The sequence below is a fragment of the Kogia breviceps genome, chromosome 4, assembly GCF_026419965.1.
Source record: "Kogia breviceps isolate mKogBre1 chromosome 4, mKogBre1 haplotype 1, whole genome shotgun sequence".
Classification (NCBI taxonomy): domain Eukaryota; kingdom Metazoa; phylum Chordata; class Mammalia; order Artiodactyla; family Physeteridae; genus Kogia; species Kogia breviceps.
The window spans coordinates 145,538,392-145,554,449 of NC_081313.1; the positions used below are offsets into that span (position 1 = coordinate 145,538,392).

The 16,058-nt window shown below is 42.7% G+C and overlaps 1 protein-coding gene across 1 annotated transcript; it reads right to left on the bottom strand.

Moving 5' to 3' along the window:
• Positions 1–155: 155 nt before the first annotated feature.
• Positions 156–14,572, bottom strand: LOC136794136 (centrosomal protein of 78 kDa-like). Its single transcript, XM_067033311.1, has 8 exons — positions 14,554–14,572; positions 13,788–13,891; positions 11,558–11,732; positions 9,204–9,314; positions 7,392–7,457; positions 6,547–6,660; positions 902–1,060; positions 156–340 (listed from the first exon to the last, which is right to left on the bottom strand). Exons 1-8 carry the CDS (start codon positions 14,570–14,572, stop codon positions 156–158), a joined length of 933 nt encoding a protein of 310 aa, XP_066889412.1.
• Positions 14,573–16,058: the final 1,486 nt, after the last annotated feature.

The following is a 16,058-nucleotide window of genomic DNA, read 5'->3' on the forward strand; positions in this document are numbered from 1 at the left end:
TTCGTTCGAGAAAACTACTGTGTGTGTTTAGGTTTTTTAGCCATGCCCAAGTGACTTTCAATTTTGTACACTGTTCAAGGGCAGAGTGTATATTGGTTAGCATGTGCTCATAGCTGGAGCATCTCCAAAAAATGCTTCACAAAGGCTGCCAGCTTCTAGACATCTTCGATGGTGACAGCGTTATGCAGAGAGGCCCGAATGCCTCCCACGGACCCAGAAGAACCACCGATGCAGCCGCTAAGAGCAGGAGCACCGGGTTGAGCATCACGACGACCCTCCTTCCCGTCAACAGCTCCTGCGAGGGTCGCAGCACCTGACACCACCGTGTCCAACCTCCCACCTGAAAGCCAACGCAGGTGGCCAGGAGCATCACACATCTCAGTCATTAGAAAATTCCTTTCTAACGCTCACAGGTAACCTAGGTTAGCTCAAGTCTTCGATGAGCCTGCCGTGCAGGGGGCAGGGAGCGGGCAGCTATTCTCATGCGTGAGAACATACATCTTCCATGGGGCTTACAGAATTAACTACTCTCTCTGATGTTCAGGGGAGCAACAGTGTCTGTTCTTACACTGAACGGGCTTCTGCCAGCTGCACCAGACATGGGATGGCACCCTTTGTGCTGTCAGAGCAGAGATTTTCAAAGGTAATTCTGACCAAAGCTCCTAGAAAGTGTGGCCACGCCATGCTCTCGGCCATGGAACCGTATTAAGGGGTCTGTAAGCAGCAGCAGGAGAACCCCCGTAACAAATGGTCTTTCCCAACGAGTTACAGTACCTGCTACTCCAGGATGGGCAGCCTCCTACATGTGTTTCCTTCAGCGTCTGAAAAGTAAACCAGTTCTCTGACAAGCTTCTGGATGGGACGTGTACTCACCAACTATGCCCTTTCAGGGAGATCATACTGAGTTCAAGAGCTTTGTCGCGAAATCTTTTTTCTAAAGGATCATCTCCTTTGGTGTTGCCAATGCGAAATGCAATATTCATCTTGCTTCTATTCTGGGGCACCACTGGACATCTGAAAAACATGTTTCTTGTTCCAGATTTTTTTCTGTAATGTGCAACTGCCATTAACAAAGTAACAGAAAAGTTTTAAAAACCATTTTCCAGATGCAAACAAGAGATTAAAAAAAAGATCTGTGGCAGGACATTTATAATTTACATAGGGAGACCATTCTTGCATATGGAACAGTGAGCTAACATTCTCTTATGCGACTCATACTTAATTTCCAAGAGCCTCAGTTTCCTCATCTGAATATTGGGAATAATAATAATATCTCCATTTTATACTAGTTATGACAATTCAATGCTACAACATATATGAAGCTTCCAACCCATGGCAGTCACACAGCAATGTGAATGACCCTTTCTCTACAAGGCTGCAGAGAAAAACAATAAGTTGGTCCGAATAGTGGCTGTAAGCTTTAAAAATAATGAGCAGCAGCTGTCAAAGCACTTAAAACACTGTATTGTCCCGAGCTGTGTGACCTTGAACAGGTGACTCAATCTCTCTGTTGTGCCTCTCTGATGTGAGGACTAAATGGCCACAAATTCTCTGCAGCCCTCCCAGCAAGAGGTGGGGCCTAGTGCTCCACACCTTTTGAATCTGGGCTGGCCTTGCGGACTCGCCTTGACCAAGAGACTGCAACAGGAGTGATGCTGTGCAACTTCCAAGCTGAGGCCTCAAGGGGCATGCAGCTCCTCTACCTGCCCTCTGAAAATATCACTGCCATGTAAGCAAGCCCGAGCTAGCCTGCTGGAAATAACGGGCCCAGCCCACAGCCAGCACCAGCTGCCAGACAGATGAGGGGGGCCATTTAGACTCTAGGTGGATCACCAGATGACTTTGGTTGAATAAGTGATCTCAGATGAGACCAGCAGCAGAAACCACCCCACTAAGCCCAGCCCCACCTGCTGACTGAAAACAATCCTGAGCACAAGAAATGGCTGTGGTTTTCAGTCACTGTCTTGAAGTGTTCTGTGATGCAAAAGTAGATAACTGATAGAATTTAGAACAGTGTCTGGAACACATTCAATGCTATGTATGTATCTATTGAAGCCAATAAATCTGTCCCTTTATTCTCCACACCTTGCAAAGGCCTCATACAGACTCTCAAAAATGAATGGGTCACGTTTCACCTAGGGTATGTTTGTATTGGACTTCAGATTCTCATTTGGAAAGTAAGCAAGCCAAAATTATCTTCCACTGACAACCAAAGGAGACAAACAGAAGAAGAGCTGGCATGCTATTCTGGATTACAGGGAAAATATGTAATAACTCTCTAAATTTTCTCAAACACATCCTGTCATTCTTCCACTTCTACAGGGTGGATTCATTAAAAGTAAACAAGACAGAAAAGCAGTGTGAGGAAGCCCCCGTTCAAAGCTATGCTCGCCCCTCAGGGCACACACATAATTCCTGTGAAAGTTAATAGGAGTCAAGTGCACATGGACAGAGAGAAGAGACACAAGCAGGGAAACCAACTATCTGGTAATAGGCTTTGAGCCTGAATTCTGGGGCCCCTTTGCACAGCTAGCAGGTATCCTGGTTGACATTTACATTAAAAATGTAGTGTCTACCCTCTTTGATATTTTGCTGCCTCAGGCTCCCCAGGTGACAGTCCAATGATAGAGCTGGAGCAGCTAAAAGGACACGTGATTTAAGGGGAAAACATATTACAAGGGGGAAGAATTAGGAACCTACATTTACAAAGAATCTGTATTTACAGTCATCCCACACACATTTACCCATCCTACTGTGAACGTAGGTGGTACCATGACAGCAACAACGTCATAACAACTAGAAATTGAAGATTAACTTTGCACGGTGCCCGAGAGCGTCCCTGGTGTGGGGCTGAGGGAAGAAAACGATGAAGGGGAATCAGCTGCTCACAACCTGGCAAAACGGCTGTGGAGGGAATTCAAATGCCACACGACAAGCGCTGTGGAAGCACAGAGCTGAGCAAGTAACTCTGCCACACAGAAGGCTGAAGGTTTCAGAGGAAGGGAGGTGGGAGGGGCAGGACAGGGGGAGACGAAGGAAGGGCATCTGGCAGAGAGCTGTCTCTGCCAAGGCACAGGGGACCCCAGCAAGTTCTCTGCAGCACCTGGGGTGCTGGGTGCCTGGCTGGGGGCACGACTGCAGACCGCAGAGGGCCCTGCAGACACGCTCTCCTGGGAACTGGATCGATCGGATCAACGAGGAGCATGCAGGTCTGCACAACAAGGAGCTCTGTGTTTTCGAAAAAGCACTACGACCGCCATAGGGGCTGGAGGTGGGGACACTGGGGGAGAGGCCTGCTAGAAAGCTCCCACAAAGAACTTCTAGGTCCACAGAATCAGGGCTCCTTACCAAGACAGGGACGCTGGGGAGTTTCAAGCATGGGCAGTAAATGCAAATGTCAATAGGGACCCAAGGGTCATAGAAATGACTATAACAGGCCCAACACGACAGACTCAGCACAAACTCCCTATGTTACCTGTTAACTGTGAGGGCCTGTTCTTTACTCCCACAGAGAAACAGAGTCTCCCTTTTACTTAAAACATATGGCCCTCCCAGTGTGTTTTTCCCACTTTCAGAGACACGGGGATTATGAAATAAGACATCTGCAGTTAAGTCATCTTCCCATGTTCCACTAAGGACTCCAATTGTGTGTATTGAACCCTGTGAGCCACACAGAACACTGCCGTGGGCTGTGCTGGCCCACCGCTCCCAGGCGTTATCACCAAATCCCAGAGCGGGGGCAGGGCCTGTGGCCTGAATGAGTTGGGGGCAGGGAGAAGGTGCCAGGCTGACAGAGCACCAGCACGGGGCCGGGTGGGCATGGAAGCAGCGGGTAATCCTGGGACTATAAAGCTTCCAGGACAGAGTCTGAGCAGCGCTGCCCAGGGAGTCTATGATGGAAGCTGATGAGGATGGTTGTGACCGAAAAAGCAGTACCACAGTCAGTCTCAGAAATTTAGAAAATCCTGAATTAACAGGGCTACAAGGGTTTCTTGACTCAACTTCCTGGAGCGTCTCAAGAGCTCTGGTGAATCGTGAACTCCCAAGAGGATAATTCATACAGGAACACAGTTTTCCCCAAATGCATGTGGCTGAAAAACCCACTGCATCTCTGGGATGAGTATTCTAGAATGCCAACTGAGAAACCCCGGGACTTCCCAAGGTACCAGAGGGGTGTGTGTGAGGGGAAAGGCTTCACCTCAGTAGGAAACAGCAGCTCACAAAGGTGGTGAGGGTTTAGAGGGCGCAAGAAAACCGCAGGCGGTTGGCAAGGGATGACAAGATGCTCCTTTCAGTGGTGTCTGCTGCAAAAGACAAACCAGAAACAAGAAAGGGTGTGAAGAGTGCATCCTGAGGTGAGAGAAGCCCACAAAAGAGTCACCAGGCCTCTCCTGACTGCCTAATTTTTTACATAAAAAATTAAGTCTAAATTTGCACACGATTAGGAAAACTAGACTAAAAATACAAAGATCTATTCCCTTCCATTGAGGTGGTTGCCATTAATAGTCTTTTGTGCATTTTCAGGATCACATACACAAATGTGTACACATGTATATATGCATGTTTCAATATGTACATATATACATATATAGTATTTACAAATACAAACACGGTGGGTTTCTAAGTGGAATAAGAGACATGTCCTTTTCTACACCTGCTCTTTTCCCTTTGGACCTGATGACGTATCAGGCCATCTTCCCAGCCTGCTCACAGGCCTTCCCCGAGCTCCACACACACGTTCCTCCCTACTACAGATGGATCCTCATTTCCTTCATCAGACCCCTCCCGAAGGACATCCAGGTTGTCGCTAGAGTTTCCCCATTACGTAAGTCTCCCTCATCGGACTTGCGGGTGCCTGTTTGATGCACGCTCTGTGCAAGGCAGAGTACTGGCAGAGGGCAGGTGCCTAGAAGTAAACGTCTTTGGTCAAAGAGCAAGAGAGTTTTGAACTTTGATGGATGCTGCAAGCCTCACTCCAAATTTGAACACATTTGTTATACTTAACATACGCAAAGTGTGTTTGGTCCCTCGTCTACACCAGATGTTATCAGTCTTTAGAATTTCTGCCCATCAGAGGGAAGAAAATCCCATGGTTTTAACCTGCATTTCCTAAAGAAGTTGGCCCCTCTTCATCTGTGTAGTAGCCAGCTGTGTTTCTTCTGAGTGGTTTGCTCATACAGTTAGAAACCACCCCCTGCCTTTATAAAATTTGGTTATCCTTTTTCATTTATTGGTGGGTTCTTCTCTCTATCAACAGTCACCTTTATATGTTAATACACTACCAAACTTTTGTGTCTGTCATTTTGTTTTTTTTATGTCTTGAACTGTAGAAAAGTTTTACATTTTCATGTAATTAAATATCTTTCAGTTTATGGCCTCTGAGTTTTATGGCTTACTTAGGAAGGCTTCTGTACTCCCTACAGTTAGACAGAAATTCTCTCCTGTATTGTGTATTTGCTTATTGCATTTAGCTGCACTTGCATCTTTTCGACTGACTAGAATTTGTGTATGCTGTGATGCCAATATCTAATTTCTGTTTAAATGAATTAGCAATGCTTCAATCAGTCAATTAGACAAAAAGTCAAGTTAGACTTTAAAATTGTCTAAGTTAAAATACAATTCTCAAGTAAACAGGGACCAGTTTCTGGACTTTTCCACCGATCTGTCTTTCCCTCTGCCAGTGCCAGTGGCTTTATATGTTGATGGATCATATGTTAACATTATATTTTATTAATGTTAACATGTATGTTTAAATTATTTCATCTATCCTTTTGCACTGACTTTTTCAGGTGAACACTGAACTGACTTCTAGATATTTACTAATTTTTGTGACTATTATGAATGGGATCTTTCCTTGTTTTCTATTGTTATTTCTGGCTTACGGGAAAGTAACTGACTTTTACATATTTAGACACAACTGATCACAATTCTGAACATGATCATTTCTAGTTTTTCCACTGATTCGTATATTTGGAAAAAAAAAACCATCATTATCATCTGTGATTTTTGTTGTTTCTTTAGTAAATAAAGCCACTGGAACCAGCCCCCGCCGACTCTCCGCATGTTCTTATCCTGCCTGATCCACTTCCCTGCTGTACCTGACCCTAATCTGTCTGCGGTGCTGTACAACACTGTCTGTTCACAGGGCTCTGATGACAAGAAAAGCTATTCATATCTGTAAAGCGCCAAGACCTCTGCCTGCTTTATTTTATTTTGGGGTTGTCACTAGACACATCACATGCTTCCCTCTCTTTCCCAAGGCCTGCACCCCACGTGAAAGGGAGAAAAGGTGACCTCATATCTGGATATGGATTTTGTCACTTCACGAGCTTTATCATAGTAGAATTAATATCTAATACATATTAAACACTATGTGTCAGGAACATTCTAGGTGCATTCCATAAGAACCACAATTAATACTGATAGCTAACCGTTCAGGAAATAATTAAACGTTGAGGCATAATAATTAAGGATGTTTTAATTTTAACCCACCGGACATATAATGGGTATAAGTTCTAGTAGCATTAAAAAAAAAGAAAGAGTTGCCAATTCTAAGAGTAGCTTTTCCTTTTCGACCACTTCCCAAAATTATAGTTCTCTTTTTCTGTCTAGCAGCTTTGGATGGTTCCTTCACCGATGGAGAACTTATCCATTGGTACTGAGAGAGAAATGATAAATATGCCATTTAAGTTACAGGTAATTGAGGAGGGTTTGATCTTCACTGCAAATTAAGATATTTTAAGTTAATAAAAGGTCTTCAATCTGCATTTCTGGGAAGCTAAATTAAAGCATCACACACCATTTTCAAAAACAGAAAAGCCATTTCATTTGAATAAAAACTTAGTTTTAAGATGGCAGATCCACCAGCCATGGTGCACTAAAGACCACCTAGAGGGGTGGGATAGGGAGGGTGGGAGGGAGGGTGACACAAGAGGGAAGAGATATGGGAACATATGTATATGTATAACTGATTCACTTTGTTGTAAAGGAGAAACTAACACACTATTGTAAAACAGTTATACTCAAATAAAGATGTTATTAAAAATAAAAATAAAAATAAAAACATAAGATGGCAGAAGGTACCTTGATAATTTTCTTTTAAGAAGGAAAGAAAAACAAGCCATTAAAGAGAAATTCTTGGGCTTCCCTGGTGGCACAGTGGTTGAGAGTCCGCCTGCCAATGCACGGGACACGGGCTCGTGCCCCGGTCCAGGAAGATCCCACATGCCACGGAGCAGCTAGGCCCGTGGCCCATGGCCACTGAGCCTGCGCATCCAGAGCCGGTGCTCTGCAATGGGAGAGGCCACAACAGTGAGAGGCCAGCGTATCGCAAAAAATAAAATAAAACAAAGAGAAATTCTTCTGAGAGAATTAAAACATGTTATATAGCTCTGACTTGGCACTCCTTCCATTCTGCAGACCTTTTTTCATAACTGCTTTCATCACAGAATGATTTAAAGTCAAATAAATTGAAATTAGAGTAATTATTTCCCAATGAGTGGCTATTTCCATTTAAAACCAAAAGCCAACTAATTATTGCTTTCCCCATAAAATTAAATATGAAATCTACATTATGCACTTGTACACTTATTTCCTCCTTTGTGTATGCTAGTTTCTTCCTCAGAAACCTAAGATGACATACTGCAGACTGCCCACAGTGGCTATGATTTTGGCAGCAGCAAAGGTCAACTTTAAACATTTTGCATCTAAGGTGGCTTTGGATACCTTTGGATAGAAAGTAGAGTCTGAGCACTGTCCAGACACTTAGATACCTAAAGGGCATCTAAGAGAGCAAACCAAAGTTCTGATATTCCCGCAAAAGCTGCTCCTCCCATCGGCCCCCTTCTTCTAAGTGATACCACCCAGTTGCACACATAATCATCAATGACTTGTCTCCGTGTTACTATTTCCTTCATACCCCACATCCAATCTATCGGCAAGCCTTGTAAGCTATACCCTCAAAACACAACCTGAATTCAAGCGCTTTTCACTTGCTCCAAACTTCCAACCGAAGCTAAGCCAGAAACATCTCTTATTTGGACCACTGTGATAGTCTCCCAACTGGTCTCCCTGTTTCTCTTCTTTATCCCCCCAAGTTCTTTCTCTCTACCAGCTCACCTTATTCAGATACTATTTGGATCATGCCTTTTTCCAGTTCAATACCCACTACTCATTTAGAATAATCCAAATCTGTACTCTGGCCTTCGAGACGTTATAAGATCAGACCCCTGGCTAGCACCCTGACCTCACGTCATAACACACTCTTCTTCACTCAGTCCTCTGGCCATGTCGGCCTCCTTGCTTCTCCTGAAATACTCCACCCACCTACATGCCTGCACACTCACGGCCTCCTTGTCCTGGAATGTGCTTACCCCGGACCTTCCGTGGCTTGCTCCTCTCTTCATTCAGGTCTCTGTGCAAGTGCCACTTCTCCAGTGACGCTGTCCCCTAACAAACCTATCCAATGGAGTCCTACCTGCCCCCCTTCACTCTCCTTACATTAAGATATTTCTGCACTTCCTACTATCTCAAATTATGTTACTTATCTGTTTATTCATTGCCATCTGAGCTCCTTCACTAGGATGTAAGCTCCATGAGGGCAAGACTTTTGTCTGTCTGGTTCACTGCTTTAGCCCTAGTGCCTAAACCTGTATCTGGCACACAGAAGATATTAAAAAAAATACCTGTGAATCTGACAAATGAATAAAGTACTCCTTGCAAGAATTCAGAGGTTGCACAGGAAAGAAATAATGCTCTCGGTGGAAGCAGGCTTAGTATCTAGGGTCACCTCTATTCAGAGTAGAGATAAGAATTTACAAGTATAATTCACTTTAATTACAACATCATCTGCTAAAAACATAAGGGAAGTGCAACACTAGAAAAGTACAGTTGAAACTTGAACAACATGGGTTTGTACCTCGCGGGTCCATTGACACATGGATTTTTTTTCAATAAATATGTACTATCGTCCTTCACGATCCAAGGTTGGTTGAATCCACAGATGCGGAACCACTGACTATAAACTTCTACCCAGATTTTCAACTGCGTAGGGGTCGGCACCCCTAACCCCACGTTGTTCAAGTGCCAACTGTATATGATGAGGAAAGTTGAACACAGTAAGTTTTAAAAACTGTCAATACGTGAACAAATTCTTTTTGTTTTGCTATGTGTTAATCAATTTTAAAAAGTGACCACAGACCAACCGGTGGGTTTTTTTCTTATTACCAGAACGAGCAGAGTTCTGTTGGTTTCAAGGGCCTTTAGTAAAGCCTTTGCTCCTTCACTGGTGAGGCCACAGTGCTGCAGGTCAAGTGCTTTTGATGAAAGACAAAAGGTCACTGGCTAACTCTACAGATTTAACATATAGACAACTCTCAGTTTCTCACGTGTGGAAGAGTCCTGCACAACACAAGTCATGGCAGGCTTGTAATTTGGGGTATGGAAAAACAACAGAAACCTATACGCACACACATAATGCATAATCCAATTTAAAAACCTCTTCTTGGATGTGCAATGATAACCCTGGCTTTAGTACCAATAAATCACCCAACATAGTTTACAATTACAGAACTGTATAACTGTATACAGAAGAAGAACTGTATATAACCTATGAGCAAAAAGCATCACAAAATGAATCTCAGTTCATAATTAGCAAGGGCGGCAGTGGCACGTAAACCTCACGAGCAAAAACTGGTGGAGGTCAGAGATGCACGGCATTCTTTGGATCATGATCTTCAGCTCTAAATCACACTTGAAACTACTTCAAAGGAGAAAACAAAATAGAAGAAATGTAATAAGTGTTAGTTTTAGAGCAAAAAAGACAAGTCTAAGAGGATACAAATAATAACAAATTCAAACAATGTGTGAACAGACAATCCATACTAAAAACCTATCATGAAAGCATGATGGTCAAGAACTGTCTCCATAAAAAGTCAGACAAAAACCAGAAAAACTGATCATGAGTTCTAGTCGTTCTGGGGCTGAACAAACTACTCATTTAAACCAAAGGGATCATCACCAAAGCACAGGTATTTAAAACTATTCCATGAAAGGAAACTATGGTGAGTCTTTTTTTAAGTGTTGTGCGGACCATCACGTTAAAGTAACTGGAGTCTTTCAACACCCCCATGACACACAGAAATAGCAAGTCAGACATACGGATCTGACAGGATATGATACAAGCCTTACAAGCTCTCACTACAGAAGAATGGACACACGCTCTAATTAACCAAATAGCCAGATTAATACAAACAGCCAGTAAACCTCACCAGTAAATCAAATGAATACAAAATAAAACAAAATGTGGTTATTCTCCTATCAGATTAAGCCAAGATTCTGTACGAAGAGCCTTGAAATAATGTCTATACCCTTTTGATCCAACAGCTCTCTTTCTAAGAATTTAACCAAAAGAAATAGTCAGAGATATAGGTAAGGATATATATCAGAGTACTATTTGTAAGTGAAAAACTCGACAAAGCTTATATACAAGAATGGATAAGCTATGTGCACTGTGGCATACTCACATAATGGAATACTGAACAATCACAAAAAACGATGCAGGAGATGCAAATTTACTGACTTGCCAAAATGCTCATACTAAATTAACTGAAAAAAGTTATAAAATTGGGAGTAATCCTACTGGCACAGAAAATGGAGAGGTACTCACTTCTGTAGTTTTACATTTTTTTAAAAGTGCTACAAGCCAGTGTTTGTGAGAGGCAGGCTTCACATCTACTGTTGGGGTGGACTACAAACTGGCATAGCATTTCTGGATGGTAACTCGGCGATGTGTATCAAAAGTCTTACAAGTATGTCACACTCAGGTCATTCCACTTCTAGTTCCTTACTCTACAGAAGTAATCCCAATGGACACAGAGACGTATATACAACGTATTCACAATGATTCTGACAGGGAAAAGCAAACTGTCTAAATCGAAAGGCAAATAACTGATTAAACTATGGGACATCAATAAGATGGAATACTTAATGATACATCATTAAATGAAAAAAAGCAGGAATATGAAATAGCAAGTATATTACAATTTTATTTTTGTTATCCCCAAGTGGACAAAATATATTCATAGAAAAAAAAAGACTGAAAGTATACACACAAAATGAACACTGATTATGTCTGCGTATTAAGATTATAGGTAATTGTTCTCTTGTAACTGTGCATTTTCTATAAAGAATATATGCAGGGCTTCCCTGGTGGCGCAGTGGTTGAGAATCCGCCTGCCGATTCAGGGGACACGGGTTCGTTCCCCGGGCGGGAAGATCCCACGTGCCGCGGAGCGGCTTGGCGCGTGAGCCATGGCCTCTGAGCCTGCGCGTCCGGAGCCTGTGCTCCGCAATGGGAGAGGCCACAACAGTGAGAGCCCCGCGTACCACAAAAAAAAAAAAAAAAAAAGAATATATGCAAGTCGTAGAGAAAGTTTACAAGCAAAATAAAACCTATCAGAAAAATAAGGCTTTACAAAAAACCTATCACAACAGTATCATGCCAAAAGCTAAGCATATATCATATTAAAAATTCAATAGTTTCAATTTTAGAATTTACCTCCAAGCCACAAATCCTCACTAAGAGATTCCGCAAAAGCACTTGCACCCAGGTCACCAATGAGCGTGTTGTAGTTCAGAGTGATGCTCCTCAAACCAGCCATACAGTCAAGATCAGATCTCCTGGAAGGAAGACTCTCAGCCCAGGTGTCTGCATGCCTTCTGGTGGTCTGATACTTCACAGATTTCACGGGATGAAATTAAGATGCTTGAATAAGGAAACAGGGTGTGCCTACTGAGTATGGCTTATTATCAGAGATTCACACACACACACACATATCAAGCATATATGGCAGGCGAATCAAGCTGAGAAATTAAACAGTCATTCTGGTTTACGAGTCCAGTGACCCAGATTCTAGTCTGTCAGTGATTAGATTCCAGCCACTGGATGACCTGTTTCTGAACAGTTATGTAAAGCTGGACAACTCAATGACAGTCTAGGAATTATTTTCCTTAGCTTCTAAGTCAGGGAATGGGTCCTAAATTCTATGATTGCTGAGGCTCTAAATGTCATCATTCTGTCCTCCAATGGTCTCCAAACACCTGACTGGGTAGGGTAACCCATAAGAAAACTTTTTAAGATGCATCTTATTTATTAACAAATTATATACACAAAGTTCTATACATATAATGTATGTACATTATACACCACACAGATAGTTTTAAAATGATACAAAGGCAAATAGGTTCTAATATTTTCTTTTCCTAAATCCAAGGCATTATTTTATTATTATTTTAAAATATTTATTTATTTATTTGGCTGTGCTGGATCTTCAGTTGCGACATGCCAGATCTTTTAGTTGTGGCATGTGGGCTCTTAGTTACGACATGCGTGTGGGATCCAGTTCCTTGAGCAGGGATCGAACCTGGGCCCCCTGCATTGGGAGCGCAGTGTCTTAACTGTTGGACCGCTAGGGAAGTCCAAGGCATTATTTTTAAAAGTGTATTATAAAATGGATCTCACGTGCTACCTAGGGTATGCACACAGACTTTAGAGGCCAGGACTATGCACAGCAAGTTTGATGTGCCTTTGGGAAAATAATGGTTTCACATTTCACCACAAGTCTTGTCTTAAAGACATTCAATTCTTTATATTCATAAAATAAATTTTGGTAATATGGAACAGTGACTTTACATGAAAAAAGTCTTATTACATTCTTGAAAAAATAAAGGACTCAAAGTGCCTTTGACACTCTAAGACGAAAATCATGAGTGTCATTTTTCTATTAATAATAACTTCTAAAAGCTCCAAGCAAAAATAACAGCAATCACTTACAAATTAGTGATTGCTAATAACAGCAATCAATTACAAACTATTTATACAAATTAGTTCATTTCAACCTCATAATGAGGCACAGAGGTTAAGTGATTGGTTCATGGTCACTAGCTATGAAATGGGAGAAAGGGAATTGGAACCTAGGCCATTTGGCTTCGGCACCCGTGTTCTTGACTGTTTTCAATCCCAGTGGTCAACGGACTTGCCCTCTATAGGATCAAAGAATTTTTCAATTTTTAAAATCTAAATTTAAACATGTCCAGCTTTGTGGGCTATACAGTTTCTGTTGCAACTACTCAACCCCACTGGCGTAGGGTGAAGGTAGCCATAGCTACCATGTAAACAATGGGTGCAACTATGTTCCCAAAACACTTTCTAAACAATGGATGCGACTACGTTCCAAAAACACTTTCTCTACCAGGCGACGGGCTGGATCTGGCCCACCAGCCATACTTTACCCATCCCTGATCTGCACCATCAAACTATTAAAAAGGCTTCATGTCAAATTATTAAATAACTTTAGGCCTAAATACAGTCATTGTAACCACTGTAAAGTTGTTAAGGCATTATTTTAAAAACTATATTTACAAATTGCTGATGTGGTGATTTTTATTAGCTTATAAACTACAGCAGCTGGTAAACACTTGATTCATTTAAGTCTTGAAGACTAGAATGGCATAATTTTTCACAGTATCACAATCAACGTTTTCAGTAAATAAAAATACATAAAAATATTATTATGTATTATATATTAAATCTCTTATTTCTAAAATTAAGTGGACTATCTTTACTAAATGGTAGAATCCCAAACTGAAAACTGGTCATATTCTTTCAACAAAATGAAAGCTGCACTCACATGTGCCAAAAGACAAAAATTAACTGCCATCTGTATCAATATATTAATGTGCATCAATCACGTATGTTTTCATGAAAGTTCAAACATTAAAAAAATCACCTTTAAGATCTTGGCCATGTGATCTGCTCCCTGCCATGTCACATTACACCCCATGAAGTTTACTGTCTTCAGAGAGATAGAGTTCTTTACAGCTTGCCAAATAACTAAAAGGGAAAAACACACATACACACACACACAATATACATTTGTCAATCTTGACTCATTTGCTTTTCTTGAGTCAATTGGAGGTTTATAGCCACATTCTTAAAATCATTAACTGCAGTCTTCCCAAACAGGTAACTGATGAACAGATGCATTCTAAAACTTGTCAGTAACAAAGTGTTACTCCAGTTAACAGCAGCAGTTTAATTGTATTTAGATACTAAAACTGAATACACTGAATACTGCAAACTGTATTCCCAACCACTCAGTAAAATACTACATACCTTTTGAGACATAGGAAAAAAAAGAAAAACCTAAAAATCTGAAGACTCTTCCTATTTTCATTTCCAATGATACTTCCCAATCTTGATGATCAATCAGCGATTTAAATGTCAATTATAAACCCAGTATTTTATTAGCTGCTATGCAGTATACTAGAGCCATAGAAGAGAGAGGACCTCAAACCCTATGTTCCCTCAAATTGAAAGGCAGGCTTCCTGACCCCTCCAGACCACTACTGGACACAGGGAACACACACTAATGTTTCAGGACTCCAACTAACAGTCACCTGCTTTGTGATTACTTCCATGACACACGCCCACTAACACCACTGAGTTTGCTGTTCTTATGCGAAGTGACATATATTTCCTATTTTAAGACATACCACAGTGCGTTATAATCATGATTGCAGATACATGTTCTAACAATTTAAAGATCACGATGACTTTTTTCCTCTTTACATCTTGCTATTTCCCTTCCCATAATATTTCTTGAAGAGAAACATTAAAATACAGACAAACAGGGCTTCCCTGGGGGCGCAGTGGTTGAGAATCCGCCTGCCGATGCAGGGGACACAGGTTCGTGTCCCGGTCCGGGAAGATCCCACACGCCTCGGAGCGGCTGGGCCCGTGAGCCATGGTCACTAAGCCTGCGCGTCCGGAGTCTGTGCTCCGCAACGGGAGAGGCCACAACAGTGAGAGGCCCGCGTACCGAAAAACAAAACAAAACAAACAAACAAAAATACAGACAAACACAAAAAACAGAAAATATACAAAATGTGTGGTTTGTGGCTTAACAAGAAACTTAAGTAAAATCAGTTCTGACAGTAGCCAGCATGACAAACTTCCACAGTACAAAGGAGAATGGATCAAGATTTGAGCAGGCACAGGAGACACTCCAGGCATGAACAACACCAAGAAAAGGTACACAGGAAGTAACGTGGTGTGTAGGAAATCACGAGACCAGTCTGATGAGAAGAGACTTAAACAAGACTGAAACTCAATTTCTAAACCTCCATCTCGGAGATGGCTTAAAGATGGCGGAAGAGTAAGACGCGGCGATCTCCTTCCTCCTCACAGAGACAACAGAAATACATCTACACGTGGAACTTCTCCTATAGAACACCCACTGAACACTGGCAGAAGACCTCAGACCTCCCAAAAGGCAAGAAACTCCCCACCTACCTGGGTAGGGCAAAAGAAAAAAGAATAAACAGAGACAAAGAATAGGCACGGGACCTACACCAGTGGGAGGGAGCCGTGAAGGAGGAAAGATTCCCACACACTAGAAGCCCCTTTGCGGGCGGAGACTGCGGGTGGCGGAGGGGGAAGCTCCGGGGCCGCGGAGGAGAGCGCAGCCACAGGGTGCGGAGGGCAAAGCGGGGAGATTACCGCAGCAGATCGGTGCTGACGGGCACTCACCAGCCCGAGAGGCTTGTCTGCTCCCCCGCCAGAGCGGGTGGGGGCTGGGAGCTGAGGCTCGGGCTTCAGTCGGATCCCAGGGAAAGGTCTGGAGTTGGCAGAGTGAAAACAGCCTGAAGGGGTTAGTGCGCCACGCCTGGCCGGGAGGGAGTCCGGTTGAAGTGTGGAGTTTCCGAAGAGGCAAGAGACCTTTTCTTCCCTCTTTGCTTCCTGGGCGCGAGGAGAGGGGATTAAGCGCCCCACTTAAAGGAGCCCCAGAAAAGGGTGCGGAGCTGCCGAAGAAAAAAGAGACTATTTCTTGCCTTTTTGCTTCCTCTGGCACGAGGAGAGGAGATTAAGAGCACCATGTAAAGGAGCTCCAGAAACGGGCACGAGCCGCGGCTGTCAGCACGAACAGTAGAGACGGGTGTGGGACGCTAAGGTTGCTGCTCCCGCCAACAAGAGGCCTGTGTGTGAGCACAGGTCACTC